The sequence below is a fragment of the Callionymus lyra genome, chromosome 1 (genome assembly GCF_982586985.1).
Source record: "Callionymus lyra chromosome 1, fCalLyr1.hap1.1, whole genome shotgun sequence".
In the NCBI taxonomy this organism is placed as follows: Eukaryota; Metazoa; Chordata; class Actinopteri; order Syngnathiformes; family Callionymidae; genus Callionymus; species Callionymus lyra.
In genome coordinates, this window is record NC_141818.1 from 41,720,724 (window position 1) to 41,736,915 (window position 16,192).

The 16,192-nt window shown below is 39.7% G+C and overlaps 1 protein-coding gene across 6 annotated transcripts in view; it reads right to left on the minus strand.

Annotated features, from left to right (window-relative positions):
- The window catches only part of lrba (LPS-responsive vesicle trafficking, beach and anchor containing), a 218,069-nt gene that overhangs the window by 92,691 nt on the left and 109,186 nt on the right, over positions 1–16,192 (minus strand). For all 6 annotated transcript variants that reach the window (XM_087808002.1, XM_087807992.1, XM_087808010.1 and 3 more), the window contains exon 37: positions 3,771–3,895. In XM_087808002.1, coding sequence (XP_087664128.1) covers positions 3,771–3,895 — 125 coding nt within the window. The remainder of the gene's footprint in view (positions 1–3,770; positions 3,896–16,192) is intronic.

Below are 16,192 nucleotides of genomic sequence, written 5' to 3' on the forward strand. Positions count from 1 at the left end.
GTCAAAATTAACAAATGAGTTTCTAACGGGAGTGTAGCCAGGGAGTGTGGTCATGTGGAGAGTATTGATGACCAGAACAAGGACATTAGTCTCCCAGTATTTACTCTGCCACCTCCGCGACACAGGCCTCCGGACCAGAACCCGATCCATCGCCCGGGAAAGATGGCGCTTTTCCTTTCCACGTCGCCCCCATGAACGCGGATCTTGACGCGGTGAAAACGAAACTGCTTCTTAATTTATTTCCACGTCTTGAATTTTGACAAGAGATCAAAGATCGAGGCATATTTGGGTCAAAACCTTTAATAGATAAACCCTCTTTCTGGTGATTATAATTACAGCCAGATCTGACCTTGGAACTTCGGGGGGGAAAGCGAAGCCTTTCGTTTATCCTCAGATGCTTTTCCAACACAAACGTGGGGCTTCGACTAAACCAGAGAGGAAAGGATTCGTGGATGTTCAAGTGCTCGTCAAGTAATCGAAAGGGAAGGGAGTGGGACGTGGCCCAGAGTGGAAGAGAAGAAACAAGTGTTTAGGGAAATTAAATAAATATATATTATACTTTTAAACGCTGTGTTCGTTTACTTTTAAGTCGATTAAATTGATGAAGTAAAATAAAAATTATTGGAAAATAAATTCACATCAAGAAGTAAAAATGATTCATTTAAAAAAAAAAAAAATAGTGTTATTTAAAAAAATCTTTAATATATATTTTAACAAAAAATGTTTATTTTGGTTGAATAATCATTATTTATATAATCCCTAAATCAATATTAAAATTATTAATAAATTTCACTTGTTTTAATAACTTGTTTTACAAAGTATCTTATGTTTTACTAATTAATTATTTTTAAATACTTTATTTTAAAATATACACTTATACTAAAAACATGCTCTTTGTCGCCAAAACATTTATTTGTTTGTTTTGTTTTAATAATATCCGTTTTACAAAGTAACGTAATTTATGTTTTAATAATTCGTTATTAATATATTTCTTAAATGTATACAAAAATTACACTTATATTAAATATAATATGTGTTTTACCATGTAACGTATTTGCTGTTTTAATAATTCATTATTTATAGAATCCATAAATATATATTTTAATATTATACATATATTTTTTAACAATGTCGCTCCCAAACAATTAATTTAACTTTTACAAACACCAAATTAAATTTTATATTATAATAATTAATATTTCTATAATCTTTCAATATATATATTAACAATAAAAACACACGTCGCCATAAAAGGATGTTTTAATTATATCTGTATTACAAAATAACTCATTGAATGTTTTTGCATCTAGTATTCCATGTTTTTCTAAGGTATTCTTTCTGTTTTTTAGATTATTTTTTCGTCTATTTTTGATGGTACTTATGCTGTTTTACTTAAAAACCGAGAATCTCCGACACGCTGGCGACTCACATAGATGTGCGAGGACAGAAGTTGAAAAGAAAATCCCCCAAAAACATAAAAAATAATAATATAGTAGCCAGAAAAAACCCATTAAATTACTAGAATTAAATAAATAATCCATAGATTATATGAATGTTTCTATAAATTCATTATTAAGTAAGTAACTTGTATTTATATAGCGCTTTTCCAGACCAGGGTCATGTATTAAGCTTATTTTAGGCTATTTTAAAGTAGATTGTATTCTTTATTATCATTATTTAATAGTTATCCCACCACAAAAAAACAAAAATTGGATAAAATAATGAAGAAAATCTCCATTTTCCTTAACGTTTAGCAAAAACATATCATAAAAGTAGCATCTGAACCTTTTGAAACATGATTGAAAGTATTTTATTGACTAAGTATTTCAACTGTTACTTAAAGGAAAAGCCACCAGCTGGACCCCCGCCCCCCCAACTCCATCACCAGCTGCCTTCGCCTCTCTCAGGGTCTCGTGGTCTCGAGCTTATGACTTTTAATCTCAATCTTATTGAGTCGCACCTGCCGTCGCTTTTCCGACGTTACTTTATGAAGACAAAAGTCACGGAGATCTCGCTCGGACGCCACCATGATTGCAAACCCTGGTGTGAGGGAGGGGATGTGAAAAAAAAAAAGGGGGATTACAGGGGTGCTCAGTGGAGAAATGTGACGCCTCATGTTAATGTAGGTGTCACTCTGACGCCGGGAATTTATGGGGGACGCTGGAGAAGGTAATGGACGGACCTGCACCTGTCGTCGTGGGAAAGTGCAGCAGCTTCTGAGACCACAGTGGATAAAAACTTAACCACATGTTTAGTAACGTATCAAAATCCAGGTATTTTAAAGGACAATTTCGACCTTAATATTCTTTATTTTTTAAGTTTAATCGAAGACATGAGAGAAGAAACTATTTAATGATAATAATTATTGGAATATTGGAATAAACAATTTCAATCAATACAGATCTACCTTACCTAACCTAAGAAAGAGAAAATCGATGACTCAGCAAAACACTTACTTTACGAATATTACAGTTTCTCTCGCAGTTTTTCTGACAACTCTTAATATTCAACTATAGACGAGGATCTTATGGAAGCTTTGAAAGAATGGTTGGAAAATTCTGACTTAAAATGTTGGTTCATTACTTGACGAAATAAACGTCACGCTTTAATCATAGCGTTAAGCGAACCTTTAAGGGTTTTTGTCGATACTTTTACCGATACCTCACCATTTTCTGCTATTAGAATGTAGTACTTTGTAGTACAACTAGAAACATAAATGAGGAGTCCTTGGGACCATTTTCTGCTATTAGAATGTAGTACTTTGTAGTACAACTAGAAAAATAAATGAGGAGTCCTTGGGACCATTTTCTGCTATTAGAATGTAGTACTTTGTAGTACAACTAGAAAAATAAATGAGGAGTCCTTGGGACCATTTTCTGCTATTAGAATGTAGTACTTTGTAGTACAACTAGAAAAATAAATGAGGAGTCCTTGGGACCATTTTCTGCTATTAGAATGTAGTACTTTGTAGTACAACTAGAAAAATAAATGAGGAGTCCTTGGGACCATTTTCTGCTATTAGAATGTAGTACTTTGTAGTACAACTAAGAAAATAAAGGAGGAGTCCTTGGGATAGACGCGGTGAAATACGCGTATCATACGTGTCGATACTGGAGTCGAAGTCGAAGTAGATCAGATTCTTTCCTTTAAATATTGGTCATTAAATCAGATTGTGTGTCATGTGACCAACATGGAAAGTCTAAAGGCACTGGTTTGTCGGTACAAAGATGACGTAACAACTTAAAGGTTAATATAAATGCGTTTGGATCGAAAACTTATGAGCAATTTTCCGTCTTTTGATTCGATTTGTCCAAACAAATGTACCTTAAGTCGACATTCAAATCAATAACAAATTAAAGGAAACAACATGATGTAATTATCATGACTGAAGATGGAGGGATGATCATTTTCATTTTCATTGCGTCATCACACGTTCAAAATTGACCTCTTCAAAAATATAATGTCAAGAACCCAATATTATTATTATTATTATTATTATCACCGCAGCAAATCAATGCAACTAAACATACAATAACAAGGAAGAAAAGAAAGACTCACCATTGACAGCCGCTGCTGCAGTAAAGGGAGAAAATAAACGTGTTACATTTCCACACCTTTAACACTGAGGGTGATTTTTTTTTTTTAAACATTTAACAAGGCGGGAGAGTTGATCATCTGTGTGTTTTTGTGGTTCCATAAATCTTTTACTGGCGGCGACTGGGCTCATTTTTACGGCCACCGGTCGAGGAGAGGCGGAGCCTAGTACTGACCGTGCTCGGCGGCGGCTCGCAGCGTGGCCTCCGAGTGCGAGGATCCGAACGGGTTCCTGACGAAGCGGCGTCGCCGCCTTAAATCGTCCTCCCAGTAGTCCAGGCGCCAGAACTCCCTCGGCCGGCTGCAGCGAGACAGAGGTACAAGCACATGTGTTAGCGATTACCGGGCCAGCGTGGTATGGCAGCTTCGGCATTAGCGCTCCGGGTCCGAGCGGCGGCGGCGCATAAAGACAGCTTTGTGTGTTTTTTATTTCCTAAAACGTCGGCGACGGCTCCGGAGAAAGAGCAGCTCGAAAACACCAGATTAGACGCTTAATCGGTAAATCAAAGCAAACGACAGTATCTGCGTCTCAGAGGGTTGTTTTTTTTGGGGGGGCAGGGGGGGGGGGGGGGGGGGGGTTCGGTCCTCCTGTTAATCCTCTTTGAGAATTTGATCCAAGAACATCACGGTGGAATGCGCAAATGACTGCGTGATCATTTTACGAACGTATTCGCGGCACGTGCTGCCGTTTCTGGGCTCGTTTTTCCAACACGGCGCTCGTGGACCGGGCTGGACTGCATCACCACCTTTTTTTTAAAATCAATTTTCACCAGGAAAAAGGCAAAATATTTGTCAATTACCACACTTTCTTTATTATTGTTGGGGAGTCTGAGCGATAACACGTTTACAAATTAAGTATTTAACTAACGTTGGACCAGTAAAATTCAAGTTTAGTCGATCTGCGGTACTTTCTTTTAGGGTCAGTCGAGGAGCTCCGGTCAAGAACCTGAAGATTTAACGACAAATGGAAGTAAGTAAGTAATTAAGTAAGTAAGTAAGTCATTTTTATTTGTATAGCGCTTTTCTAGACCAGGGTCACAAAGCGCTTAAACAATCAAAACAATATTCAATAAAGTATAGACTTTAAAGGTCAAGATAAAACTGATAACACAACAGGAGTTCCAGAAACATAAAGTAAATGCTCGAGGCAGTATAACGAGAGAAAACACCATTTCAATCTATCGCTGCTGATGGATTCGTAAAATTGTGTATATATTTATATTTCGTTTGCATAACGCTCAACAGGAAATGGTAGTAAAGGCGTTGATCAGGAAAACAAGTTGCAAGTTGTGTTAATATCTGTACATTACATGTGTGTTTGTGTCGCTCTACTCAACACACTGATGTCAATCAAACTGTTCAATTTAAAAGCTGATGTTGAATTAAATTGATTAAAATTCCTAATTTCCTAATATTATTTTTAAAGTATTTTGGCTCATGGATAAGGGTTTAAGTCTTATGTAGCATTTGGCAACCATAAATAAGAGATCATTTCTAAAAGGGTTGAGGTAAAGAATAAAGAAAGAATGATAAAAGAAAAGATAAGTTAAGATGTAAAAAGATACATTTCGATCGTCGACTCACGGATCCTAATTCATGACCAAGAAAGTAAACAGGTTTATCTATAAGAGTCTGTGAAAGTCAAGCAGGAGTTTTGTTCGAAAAACACTTTTTACAGCTTCGGTAGCAGAAATGTTGGGGGGTTCTAAGGGGTTCTGGGGGGGGCGAACCCCTGCATGCTTTATGAGAGCTGCTCGTGAACGTCGGCTCCTCACAAATCTCCAGTCTGGCACCGAGGATCACATGGGGACATTAAAGGTTGAATAATTTTTACTTGTGGAAACTGCAAAATGTGACGTTTGAAAAAAAAGGGAATACGTCGGTCGCTGAAGCAAAACATACACTAAAAGAAGAAGAACATGTGAGGCTGAGGTGAGTTTTCGGAAAAAAGTGTCGGATTATATTCTTGAAAGTGAGTTTATTAAAGGACATCTGTGTGGGATTGAAATTGAGATTTGTTTGGAAGTGTGACTGTGGTACGATAGATTGTTTTCTGTATATACAAGCTTTTATTAAAGGCCCAATCTGTAGTTTGAAAAAAAAAAAAAAAAAAGGAGTTTCTGGCTCCCTCTAGTGTCGGATTAGTTCAACTGACCATGTCGTTAATTCCCCGTTTTATTCTTGATCATTTTCTGTAGGAAGTCTATAAACAATAAAGTTCCATATGGTAACTTTAAGTGGAAAGTACATGCAAAGTTGTGCGACTGTTTTTGAACTTGTGCGACGCCCTCACGATCCGTGTACACACAAGCACTTAAAATCAGACGTGTCCAGGTCAGTGTGTCCTCTGTATACGTAGCGTGTTTAAATAAAGTTTTTCCTCCGTCGAAATAGTAATGTTTATGTTTTTGTAAGGGGAAGAGAACACGTGTGTGTGTGTAGTGAGGTAAGGTTGTGTTTAGTGTTGAGTCGGGATAGTTTGTGTTTCTATCCTTGTTCGTCGTGTGTGCGAGCTGTTTTTTTTTTGTCGTCGTATATGGAAATGTGTGCGTCGTCTCCGGCCCGGGAGATGAAGTAGGCGACACATCAGGGACGCGTATGTGCGACGGCAGATTTCTCAGCTCTGACAAAGACAAGCCTCGGTGTCTGCCTCTGATAGCCTCGGCAGCGCAAATGGCCACTTCATCATCCTGCCTGCTCCGGTATTCATCTATAAAAATAATTATTAAGGCGGTGCGTGATGGCGGGCGCTCGGAAATCGGGGTCTCTTACCCCCCCCCCCCTTGGCGGGAGGGGGGTGGGGGGGCGTCGGTGTAACGCACACAATACCCCACAATCCATCAGGAGGGGATGCATCAGTTGGAGTAATTAGTCATAGCACGGGGGGGGGGTGGCGGCGAGGGGGTCCTGCCTCTGCCAGTCATATCCATCCCGGGCAGCCGGGGGAACCCGGCGACAATGAGGGTCCTAATGACGGGCCACTGGAAGAGGTGGACCACGAGTGGGTTGGGGGGGGGGGGCACCTCATCATCAATCCACGATGAGGGCGCCGTCGTAACAAGAGACGTACGGCGCCCCCCCCCCCCAACACCCCATCATACCACACACGTTCCTCCGCAAGATGATACATTATTCAAGGACTCATCCATCGTTCCGGGGCGGAATTTACCGAAGCCATTCTTCACAAGAACAACAATTAAAATAACAAAGGGCCGTGTCGCGCCGCGCTCGCGCAGCCCGGCGCCGTAATTAGTCATTAGACGGCTCGGGGAAAAAAAAGGTGTCGGGTGCGACTCCTCGTTAAGTCGCGACGATATCACATCGTGTTCGATGAATAACCGGTTGTTTCCAGTTACATTTCTGCCATTTTTTACTTACTATTGTCGCCCCCAAATATTTTATTGAAATAATTGCATTATTTTTAACATTTGAAATAGCTTTAATAGCGAAGAATGACTGTATAAGTATTCTGGGACTGGCTCGACCTCAGGCAGCTCCTTCTGTACCACGGAGAGTGACAGGTTTTCAAGTGGTTCCCGGATCCATGTGGTGATTCAGAACGCATCGATATTCAAGCATCAGCTTCTTGTTCAAACGACCAACAACAGGTTATAATCAGTGACGGGTACGTTTCTTTCAAATAGTAACTTAGTTACTTGTTACTTTCAAAGTAACTAGTTACTAGAGAAAGTTACTTTTTTTGTGAGATAGAGGAAGAAAAGCAAAAGTGTGTAAGTTCGGATGCTGTTAATTAATTCAGACAAAAGGTTGGAGCAAAAAATGAAATGAACAAATAACACAAAATTAATTTGGGGTGCATGGATCAAAATTTACTGTATCCAAAACAGGCCGTTATTTTGTTTGCCCACTAAGAACTTAAACACACAAACTAGTTCTTAATTTTCCTTTTGATCACACAAACCTATAATATAAAAACACTAAAATTGAAAAACACAAGAATATTTAAAGGAAAATACGAAAATTACAAAACTCAAATTCAATAACTTAAAAAATAAAATGAGTTCAACAAAAATCTGAATAATGAATATATAATAAGTCGATTTATTAACATATAATAATTAACATAAGTGGTACAGTGTACAGTTATCGTGTTTTGCGTTGAGTTTTTAAAGTACCATTCGTTCTGCTTGCGCCACAAAAATCCCATCGTCATTGAACGCATCATTGAAGTGACTGATCCAAGCATTCATTCTATTTTTGAAAGAGTAATAACATAACTTCTATCTATTCATCATCGTGTACGAACATAAACATCCAGTTACGAAGAATAAAAAACGACGCAGGTCTCAAACTTTTCTCATGAGACTCTGCCAAGTGAACTACTTGAACCGAACAATGACGCCTGAAGTAACGAGGCTGTAAAAATCAAAGTAATGCTAAACACATTACGTTACGTAAGTAATTACAGTTCTTCTTACAAAAACTTATGTAGTTACTTAAACGCTTCACTTAATATAGCGTAACTCCCAACACTGGTTAAGAGTTATTTTTGTAAACAGAAACACAGCCGATAACCATCACATAACCTCCTTGGCAGGGGTAGTTAAACATGTATACACAGACGACACCATTTCCCCCCTTGACGGTATGGTTACAACAATAATAAAAGCATTATTTTATAAATAATAATGTACTAAATACACTGTTTCCTCACAATCCAAGCGCACCTCAAGACGAGGAAAAACAATCGCAGCGTTTTAAAGAAGAAGACTTGGAATAACTTCTTCTTTGACTACCTTTTTTTGTTCGATTGTAATGTGAGGAAATGCTAACTTTAAAAAGGGCCATAGAGTTAATAAACTAGTATTTTTCTATTCTACCGTTGTAAGTACGTGATTTAACGTAGCAAAGATGTGTTTGAATTAAAGTGTACGATTGTATGCAAGGAAAACATTGCTGGGAACCAGTCGGACTCGTCTGGAACACCTCTGGAGTGAAGGTTCTAGTCTTTAAAAGGTGCCAGAGCAACAGTAGCTTCTCCTAATGTGCAGCAGCAGTGGTTCTACTTCGAGTCCCACCTGAACGACTGAGCCGAGGCCAGACATCATGTCATCTTGACCCTCTGACATCCAACATCTTTAGTCACCACTAAAAGTGTGTGGGAACACCATCTCCTCCTTCAACATTTAGAACCGGATCCTCCTCCTCCTCCGGCGTCAACACGACATTTATCAACGACTCCTCCGAGGGCTTCGACGTGGACTTGACGTCCAAATGAGATGGGAATAGTGAGTTCATCCCTGTCAACTCCTCCAAAACTACCGTTAACGATTGCACATAAACGCACCATAAAATCCCACTTGACTTCGCCACTGATGGAAGACTTCTGTAAAAAAAAAAAAAAAAAAAGAAATCCTGGTTCAAGTGGTGAGATATGTAAATGACATGACCTTTATCGTAGCAGGCGGCGGGCGAAACACTTTCATATTTCTCAACAAGCGGGCGCACTTTGGCACAAACCGTCATTTATAACCTTTGGAACTAAATTAATCCGGGGTACCGTCGATTGAGGAGAGTCGCTCTCACCCCGGGTCCGGGGTCTATATTAATCCCAGGTCCTATCGGCGGCTCTCAAAGTGCACAAATATCGCCGCCATCCTTACGAATGACTCGGCGGACGATTTGCATAAACCATGTATTTGGGAGAAACGGCGGCGCGGCGGCGGCTAGATTGAGGGATTTGTCATGTGTGGCGCCGGTGGAGCCGGAGCGCCGGCTCTTTGTCACGCCGTGGCAGTGATCGCCTCCTCGCCCGACACCTCCAGACTCAAATTACAAACTAGAGCAAATACATTTGCCGAGAAATGGTTTCGGCATGATTAAGTCTGGCCGAAGTGATTTCCTAATGCGCCGCCTTCCCCTCGGAGGAAATCACCGCCTGTATGTTAATTTAGCGTCGCGCACGTTGTTTACGATATTCACCTGATTGACGGTTAAACGTCGAGCGAAATCAAATCTTAATATATATTTTTTTAAATAAACAGAAGTTTGGTTATTTGATGGAATCTCCAACATATTCTCGGTCTGATCTAAGAGAGGAATCGCTACTTAACCCTAGTGTTATCTCAGGGTCAATTTGACCCTGAGGCCTGAAAACAAATGTGTTTGGGATATCCCTTGTGTTGTCCCCGGGTTAAGGTGAACGACCGCCACCACTGCATACGTTTTTATGGAAACCAGGGAGGTTGTTCACTTCGAGCCAGTGGCAACACAAGGGATACCACAAACACATTTGTTTTTCCACCTAGACCCAGACATAACACACGGGTTAATAGGAACCAGGGTCTAAGATTTAAAGGACCCGATTTTTATCCTAGACGCCTCACGTTCGACAGAAAAACTACCCATGAAATATTGTATGCCGGGTTCGTATATGTGAAATGAGCTCCTTGGCAGACGTATTTGTAGTCTCAGTGCAGTTTGTGTTCATGTTTCAGTAGGTGTTGCTACACAGCACCCTCTTCCGTCGATCTGATCATCGGATCTGTTTGTTCCGGGACGAAATCTTCTCTACTATCAGTTTAAGTATAGAATACGATTGTATCTACTTTTAATCTTCATTCCTGTCATGTTTGTTAGTGCTGAAGAAAAACCAGAACGTAGTCACGTAACACGTTTTTGGATCGTTTAGTTCTTAAAAGAGTTTTTTTACGAGGCACTTTCGTTCAAGCCTCGAGCATTTATTCTGATTAAAGTGGTGCATCAAGAGCCGGGTAATTCTGTTGCGCTTCATTTTGTTTAATGCAGAGTGATTCTAAAAAAGAACAGATTACTTAGATAATAATTCCAACCCTTAGTCAATTCAATTCAATTCAATTTTATTTAAAGTGTCTTATCATAACAATGTTATCTCAAGACACTATACAGTTGAAATAAGACTATAGTTGATTAAGGAAAAATAGATCCCAGCAATTCAACAAAGAGCAAGAAGCGAAACACTGTACCGTGAGCTGCATCTTTAAAGTTCTCCATATTTGAGTGTACAACAACCAAGACACACTCGCTCAAACCAGTGACAGTAATCTCACTCCATAAGAGTTCGACTTAATTATATAAACTTTCATTTATTATACAAATATTTTTCAATTATTTTGTTTTAAAGATCTTGTCATTTTCATATACATATAAATGCAAGCGTGATTAAAAAATAATTTATTTTAAAATTAATTTAATTTTTTTTAGACGCAGGCCACTGGTGTTGGTTTTAGAACAGCCTTGAGGGCGCCTTATATGGTCCTTGCGGGCGACGTGGTGTTGGTGACCCCTGATATAGACAATAATCTTCTGTAATTTTGACCAAGAAGAATTGCCCTGCGGGCTGGATTTGGCTCCTTCAGCCTCATGTTTGACAAGTTCGATGATACATTTACGGGTCACACAACACTAGCAGCTCGTTGTGAAGTGTGTAGCACAACAGTGTGTACACGAACCCTGAATATTCGCCGGGGTCAACTATAAATCAAAGGGAGACTCCTACGAAAATAAAAAAACAACAACACTCAAATAAAAAAAAACGGATTCAACTGAAATATTGAACTAATCGCGTCATTAGAGAAGGCGTAATGGCATCCTTGGGTTTGCTTTATTCGTCCGTCTTCCTTTTCCGATTGTCTTGGAGAGTCTACACAGCGTCATTACCAGCCCGCCCAATTAAGTCCAATCTGTCCCGGAGCTTTTCAAAAAGCCATATTGCATCTCGGTATCATCAGCAGCTTGTGAGGATCAAAGCGGTCCCCTGGGTCGACGGCTTCAAGGGCCCGGCACTCGGAACCCAAACGACTTCCATGCAAATTCCGGCTCCTCTAATTACCGCCGGCTTAATGTGCGACTAACAATTAGAGGCCATTACACTCGGCGTAAATTCACAGACAGAAAAGACAAATAATTACAAGCTAATTGCGTCAGATTTCAGGGGAGGATTGTAAAAAAAAAAAAGCGGTAAATTCTGATCAAAGGCAACGTTGTTAAGCAGGAGCGTCAATTTGTTCATCATTTTAAAATGATTCGGTCTGAAGGAGGAAGACGTTCGGTGTCGCCGTGCTATGAAATATATTCTCTTTACATTCTCATCGAGACCATCTCAACATGCAGCCATTTTCTATTATCTACCTTCAAAAACATAAATGCCGCAGACGTCTGCGACCGCCGGAGCTTGAAATCTGGAACCATCTGCACATTTTTTCCAGCGATTCTGACAACGCAACATTCGCAACCATTTATCAGAACCGCGGCCGAGGTAATGAGGGCGAACCGGGACCGGAGGTGCATAATTCCGCCATTACTGTCCAATTGTAATAATCTCCTGACCTCTAGCTCTCAGGGATGATCTTGGACGCGGTGACGGATCTAAAGCCGCAAATTTCTAAAGCGCAGCAGAAGAAAAATTGAGAAGAGACACGGAAGGTCTGTCTGGATGTGGGTTCAGCTCCTCCTCCTCAAATGTAACATTTATTCTAAAAGCCTTGTTTTGTGTTTAACACGTGTGGTGTGTACCTTTAAAATGTTCACCAGATACTAGAATTTAATCTTTATTTTTTACCTGTTATATTTGATAATCAAAGTCATTCTTTGACGGTTTATATTTCAATTAAGTGTGAATGAAATCGCTTTTTTTATATTTTAGTGTTACAATTGAAGGTCGAGCCACTAGATGGCAGCAGTCATTACGTCCACCGCAGCTAAAGGAACAAGAATCCCAGCTCTGACTGAGGACCAGAGGATATTATTAGTGATGGTCTGACGAAGCTTCATGAAGCAGTGTCATTATATTCAGAGTCCACTAGATGGCGGTCTCTGCACCATTTTCCTTTGTTTTGAACAACTGTTCTAATGAAACATCATTTTTAAACTGATGGCGCCACCTACTGACCTCTAAAGAACATTACGCGGTTTCACAAAGCTTCATGAAGCAGTGTCATTATTTTCAGAGTCCACTAGATGGCGGTCTCTGCACTATTTTCCTTTGCTTTGAACAACTGTTCTAATGAAACATCATTTTTAATCTGATGGCGCCATCTACTGACCTCTAAACAACATGATGCTTCATGAAGCTTCATCAGACCATCACTAGATATTAAAGTCAGCAGTAGCTGCTTTTAAAGCTGATGTTTGGACATATTTTGTCTTTCAGTTTGATTAATTCAACCATAACGGAACAATCATAAGATTTCACTTAAATTGATTTGGAACATTTTGTAAGTGTATGGAAATGTATCCGATCGAGTTGTGAGATAAAAGTATTGCTACAGCCCTGATGTCTGATACGTGGGTTTGCTTTGGCAAGTTTAAATTAAATTAAAAGCTTATTAATGTCAAAGGATGATATAAATATATAAATACATTTGAAAACTAAATAAACGTAATACTAAAATAATACCTGTAGTCGGATCATGAACCTTATAATTGCTAAAATAAACTGAATTATGGAAAACTACCTAATAAATATTTGAAGTTTGATGTATACTTTCTCACGACCTGATAGAGTGGTTATCTTCACTTAAAGGTCACAAGTCTACATGCTAATTTTGCTAGAAATTCTATGGGAACGCACGCACAAAATAAATACTATTGTATACAAATAAACCATTCCCTTGCGTTGTCTGATCCTCCAAAGACGACGTGCACTTGAACGTAAACGCACCTCAGGAGAAGATACAGCTCTGCAGGTAAATGATGACGCTCTCTGTATCGGGAATAACACTATTTTACGTGACCTTCTTTAACGCTTCAGGAATAGCTGGATTCCACAGATAAAGGTGATTTTTTTTCTTTTTTTTGTTGGCAAATGGTGAAAGTAGCAAAATAAATGACCTGCTGGCGCGGCGGTGTAATTACACTGGCTGCGAGCGTACACATCTATCAAGAGGACGAGAGGGCGGGGGGGTTGACACGCCACAAAGGGGGGTTAGTCAAAGGAGATAGCCTCTGACTAACTACTGGCCCCTGCCAATCGATACCCTGCAGATATTGCGACGGGGGGATAAAGAAGAAAAAAGGGTCTTAAAAACTTCCCCGATGGCATTTCATTGTGATATTGATCAGCGGCTTTTTTTATCTTGACCTTGGTAACCGAGGCCGTATACTTTCTTTAAGGTTCATAAATCTGGGAGAAGCTACAGTCGGGGTGAGGTGTGGGCAGCGAGGCACGGAAGTGTAATCGTAGGTTGAAGAAATAAAAGAACCTCCTCCCACCCTCGGCTTCCAGGAGTACACAAGATAGAAATATAGATACATAATGACATAAATAACACAATCCTGATGTTGAATAAAGACTAACTTTTTGTAAATGTTCTCGTTCATCAAGGTCAGGGTTATAAGTGGTTCGAAAGCGAGTCACATGGACTGTGTAGAGTTCTAGAAAGACGTTTTACTTTTCGTATTAGGAGTGAAATATGGGGTAACATCTTCCCAGTTGCCACTTCCAGTTCTTTTAGGAATTCGCAGGCCAAGCATAGTGTTTCTAGGTATGCCCCGAGGCCTCCTCCTAATTGGACAGTACCTCCCAGAATCCCTGAACTGGTTTCTCTCTTGATGTACACCAGCAGCGTTTTTTTTTCTTGATGACTTAACTCCTTATCTTATCCCCTAGAAACAGTATTTTCACTGTGGGGGGGAAAATAATTTTTGCTCACCCTGGATTTTGGATCACTTCACACAGCATGTGGTCATTGGTGGATAGTAAGATACACATTGTAAATGGGGTACCTGGTCTGATATGGATTCAATTTAAGTATCACAACGAGGAAAAAACTATTCCAGACACTTCATGAGCCTGTATGGATAGAATTTTGGGCCATAAGGTATCAAGATACCAGCAACTGCAATGTGTCCTTCTTGTGTTGAATAATCCGTGAACACGATCAATACTGGGTAGTCTTGGTTCTGATAAGCAAGCCTTGAATTGATGCTAAAGTTCAGATGATGCCAGTAGCCACCAGTCAAGAAGCTTGGACTCGGCTGGACTCTTCAGAAATCTCAAACAGGTTGTAAGTAAGGCCCCTAAAATCTGCTCTCATTCATCGCACTTTTACATGGACTTTACACGTAAACCATTTGCTTGACATGTTTGGTGTGACGCCACTTTTAAACCAGTACATAACGGTCTGGCAGTAACGTTAGACTGTGATTGAGTACCGGCCACTTAGTGTTGGGTGGAATCCAGCAACGGTTTCTGGATTATATTTTTGAGACGTAAACCTCGAGGCGAGTTTTCAGGCTATTTTATCAGAAGGGAAAATCTGTTATTTTATTATTATTATTACAATGCAAATGTCTTTAACCTTCGATTACTTTTCATCTTCCACCTTTTGACTGTTGTTCTTAAAGATGAACTCATTTGTTAATTTAAGTGAGTCTTAAATAGATGTTGGACTCTATTGTACTCATCAGTGTCTATTTGTCCGAAACTCTTTCTATTGAAGTATTTACATTACAAAATTATATTAAGCCCCGCCCACTGAAAACACTTATTCTGGAGATGAAATCTTGTTTATCATTACCACGCCCACTCTGCTGTGATTGGTCAAGCATCAAGATTTTTCATCACATGTCATCAATCCCAAGAGGCTCATCCTCCAAGGGGACTCTTTGTATAAACAAAGCGTGGCGTGATTACAGCTGGCTGGAGGAGGAGTCAAGCCATTATTACTTCATAACGTACTTCGCTCTCGTAACCTCTTGTTTGCCTAGATTTAAGACGAGGTAGAACTTTATAAAGTAATAAGTTGAAAACATGGTCATAATGAGAGACTTACTGCATCTTGGTGAGGAAGACTTGAACATTAAACATGCGAGTGAGTCAGGAGAGTTGGGTTTTCACTTTAGTTCCTCTTTATGTAGCAACAATAATAAAAAACAAGGCTGAAAAGGAGTGATTGTCAATAGACAAATGTTTTCTAACAAATTCGTACATGAATGAAAAGGTGGAAGAACAAGACCAAAATAAAATCTGTCAAACTATAAATATTTATGACGAACACCATTTAGCACCGAACTTCATCAACCAAACATTCCACAACGTTTATTGACTTGTAGGTCACGTAAAAACAACACGGGGAGATAAACGTTTCACCAGATGCACGTTTTAAGTGGAGACCCCTGAGCAACACTGAAGCACGTTAACATATGGAGATCATCAGCTGTTAATATGTTCCGACATGACACTCTGTTACTGTTCCTCGCAGCCCAGCCACTGTATTGTATATACAGTCCATGTAAATGTTATCCTTGAGACCAAATTCTAATTCATATCCACGAGCACGGGCCGCACGGTCGTGCCACAAGATTATATATAACGGATTGAATCCCCTTCTGTCACGCTTTAGCGGTGATTTAAGGGACATCAGGGCTTTTTTGTCTCCATGTAGCTTCTGTCCAAGACACGACTCACTTGGTGATTAATAAATGGAGTCTTTGGAAGTCACTTCTGTGGCGCTCAGTCGAGGGGGTTTGCAAAGACGTACCAGATGAAGAAGAACTTTTTATTCTGGATTTTGTTTATGTTTATATCGAGAAAATAAATGGACACTTTTGGATGGAGAGTAAAGGAAACGTCTGGTAAGTACGAGATAGTAACTAC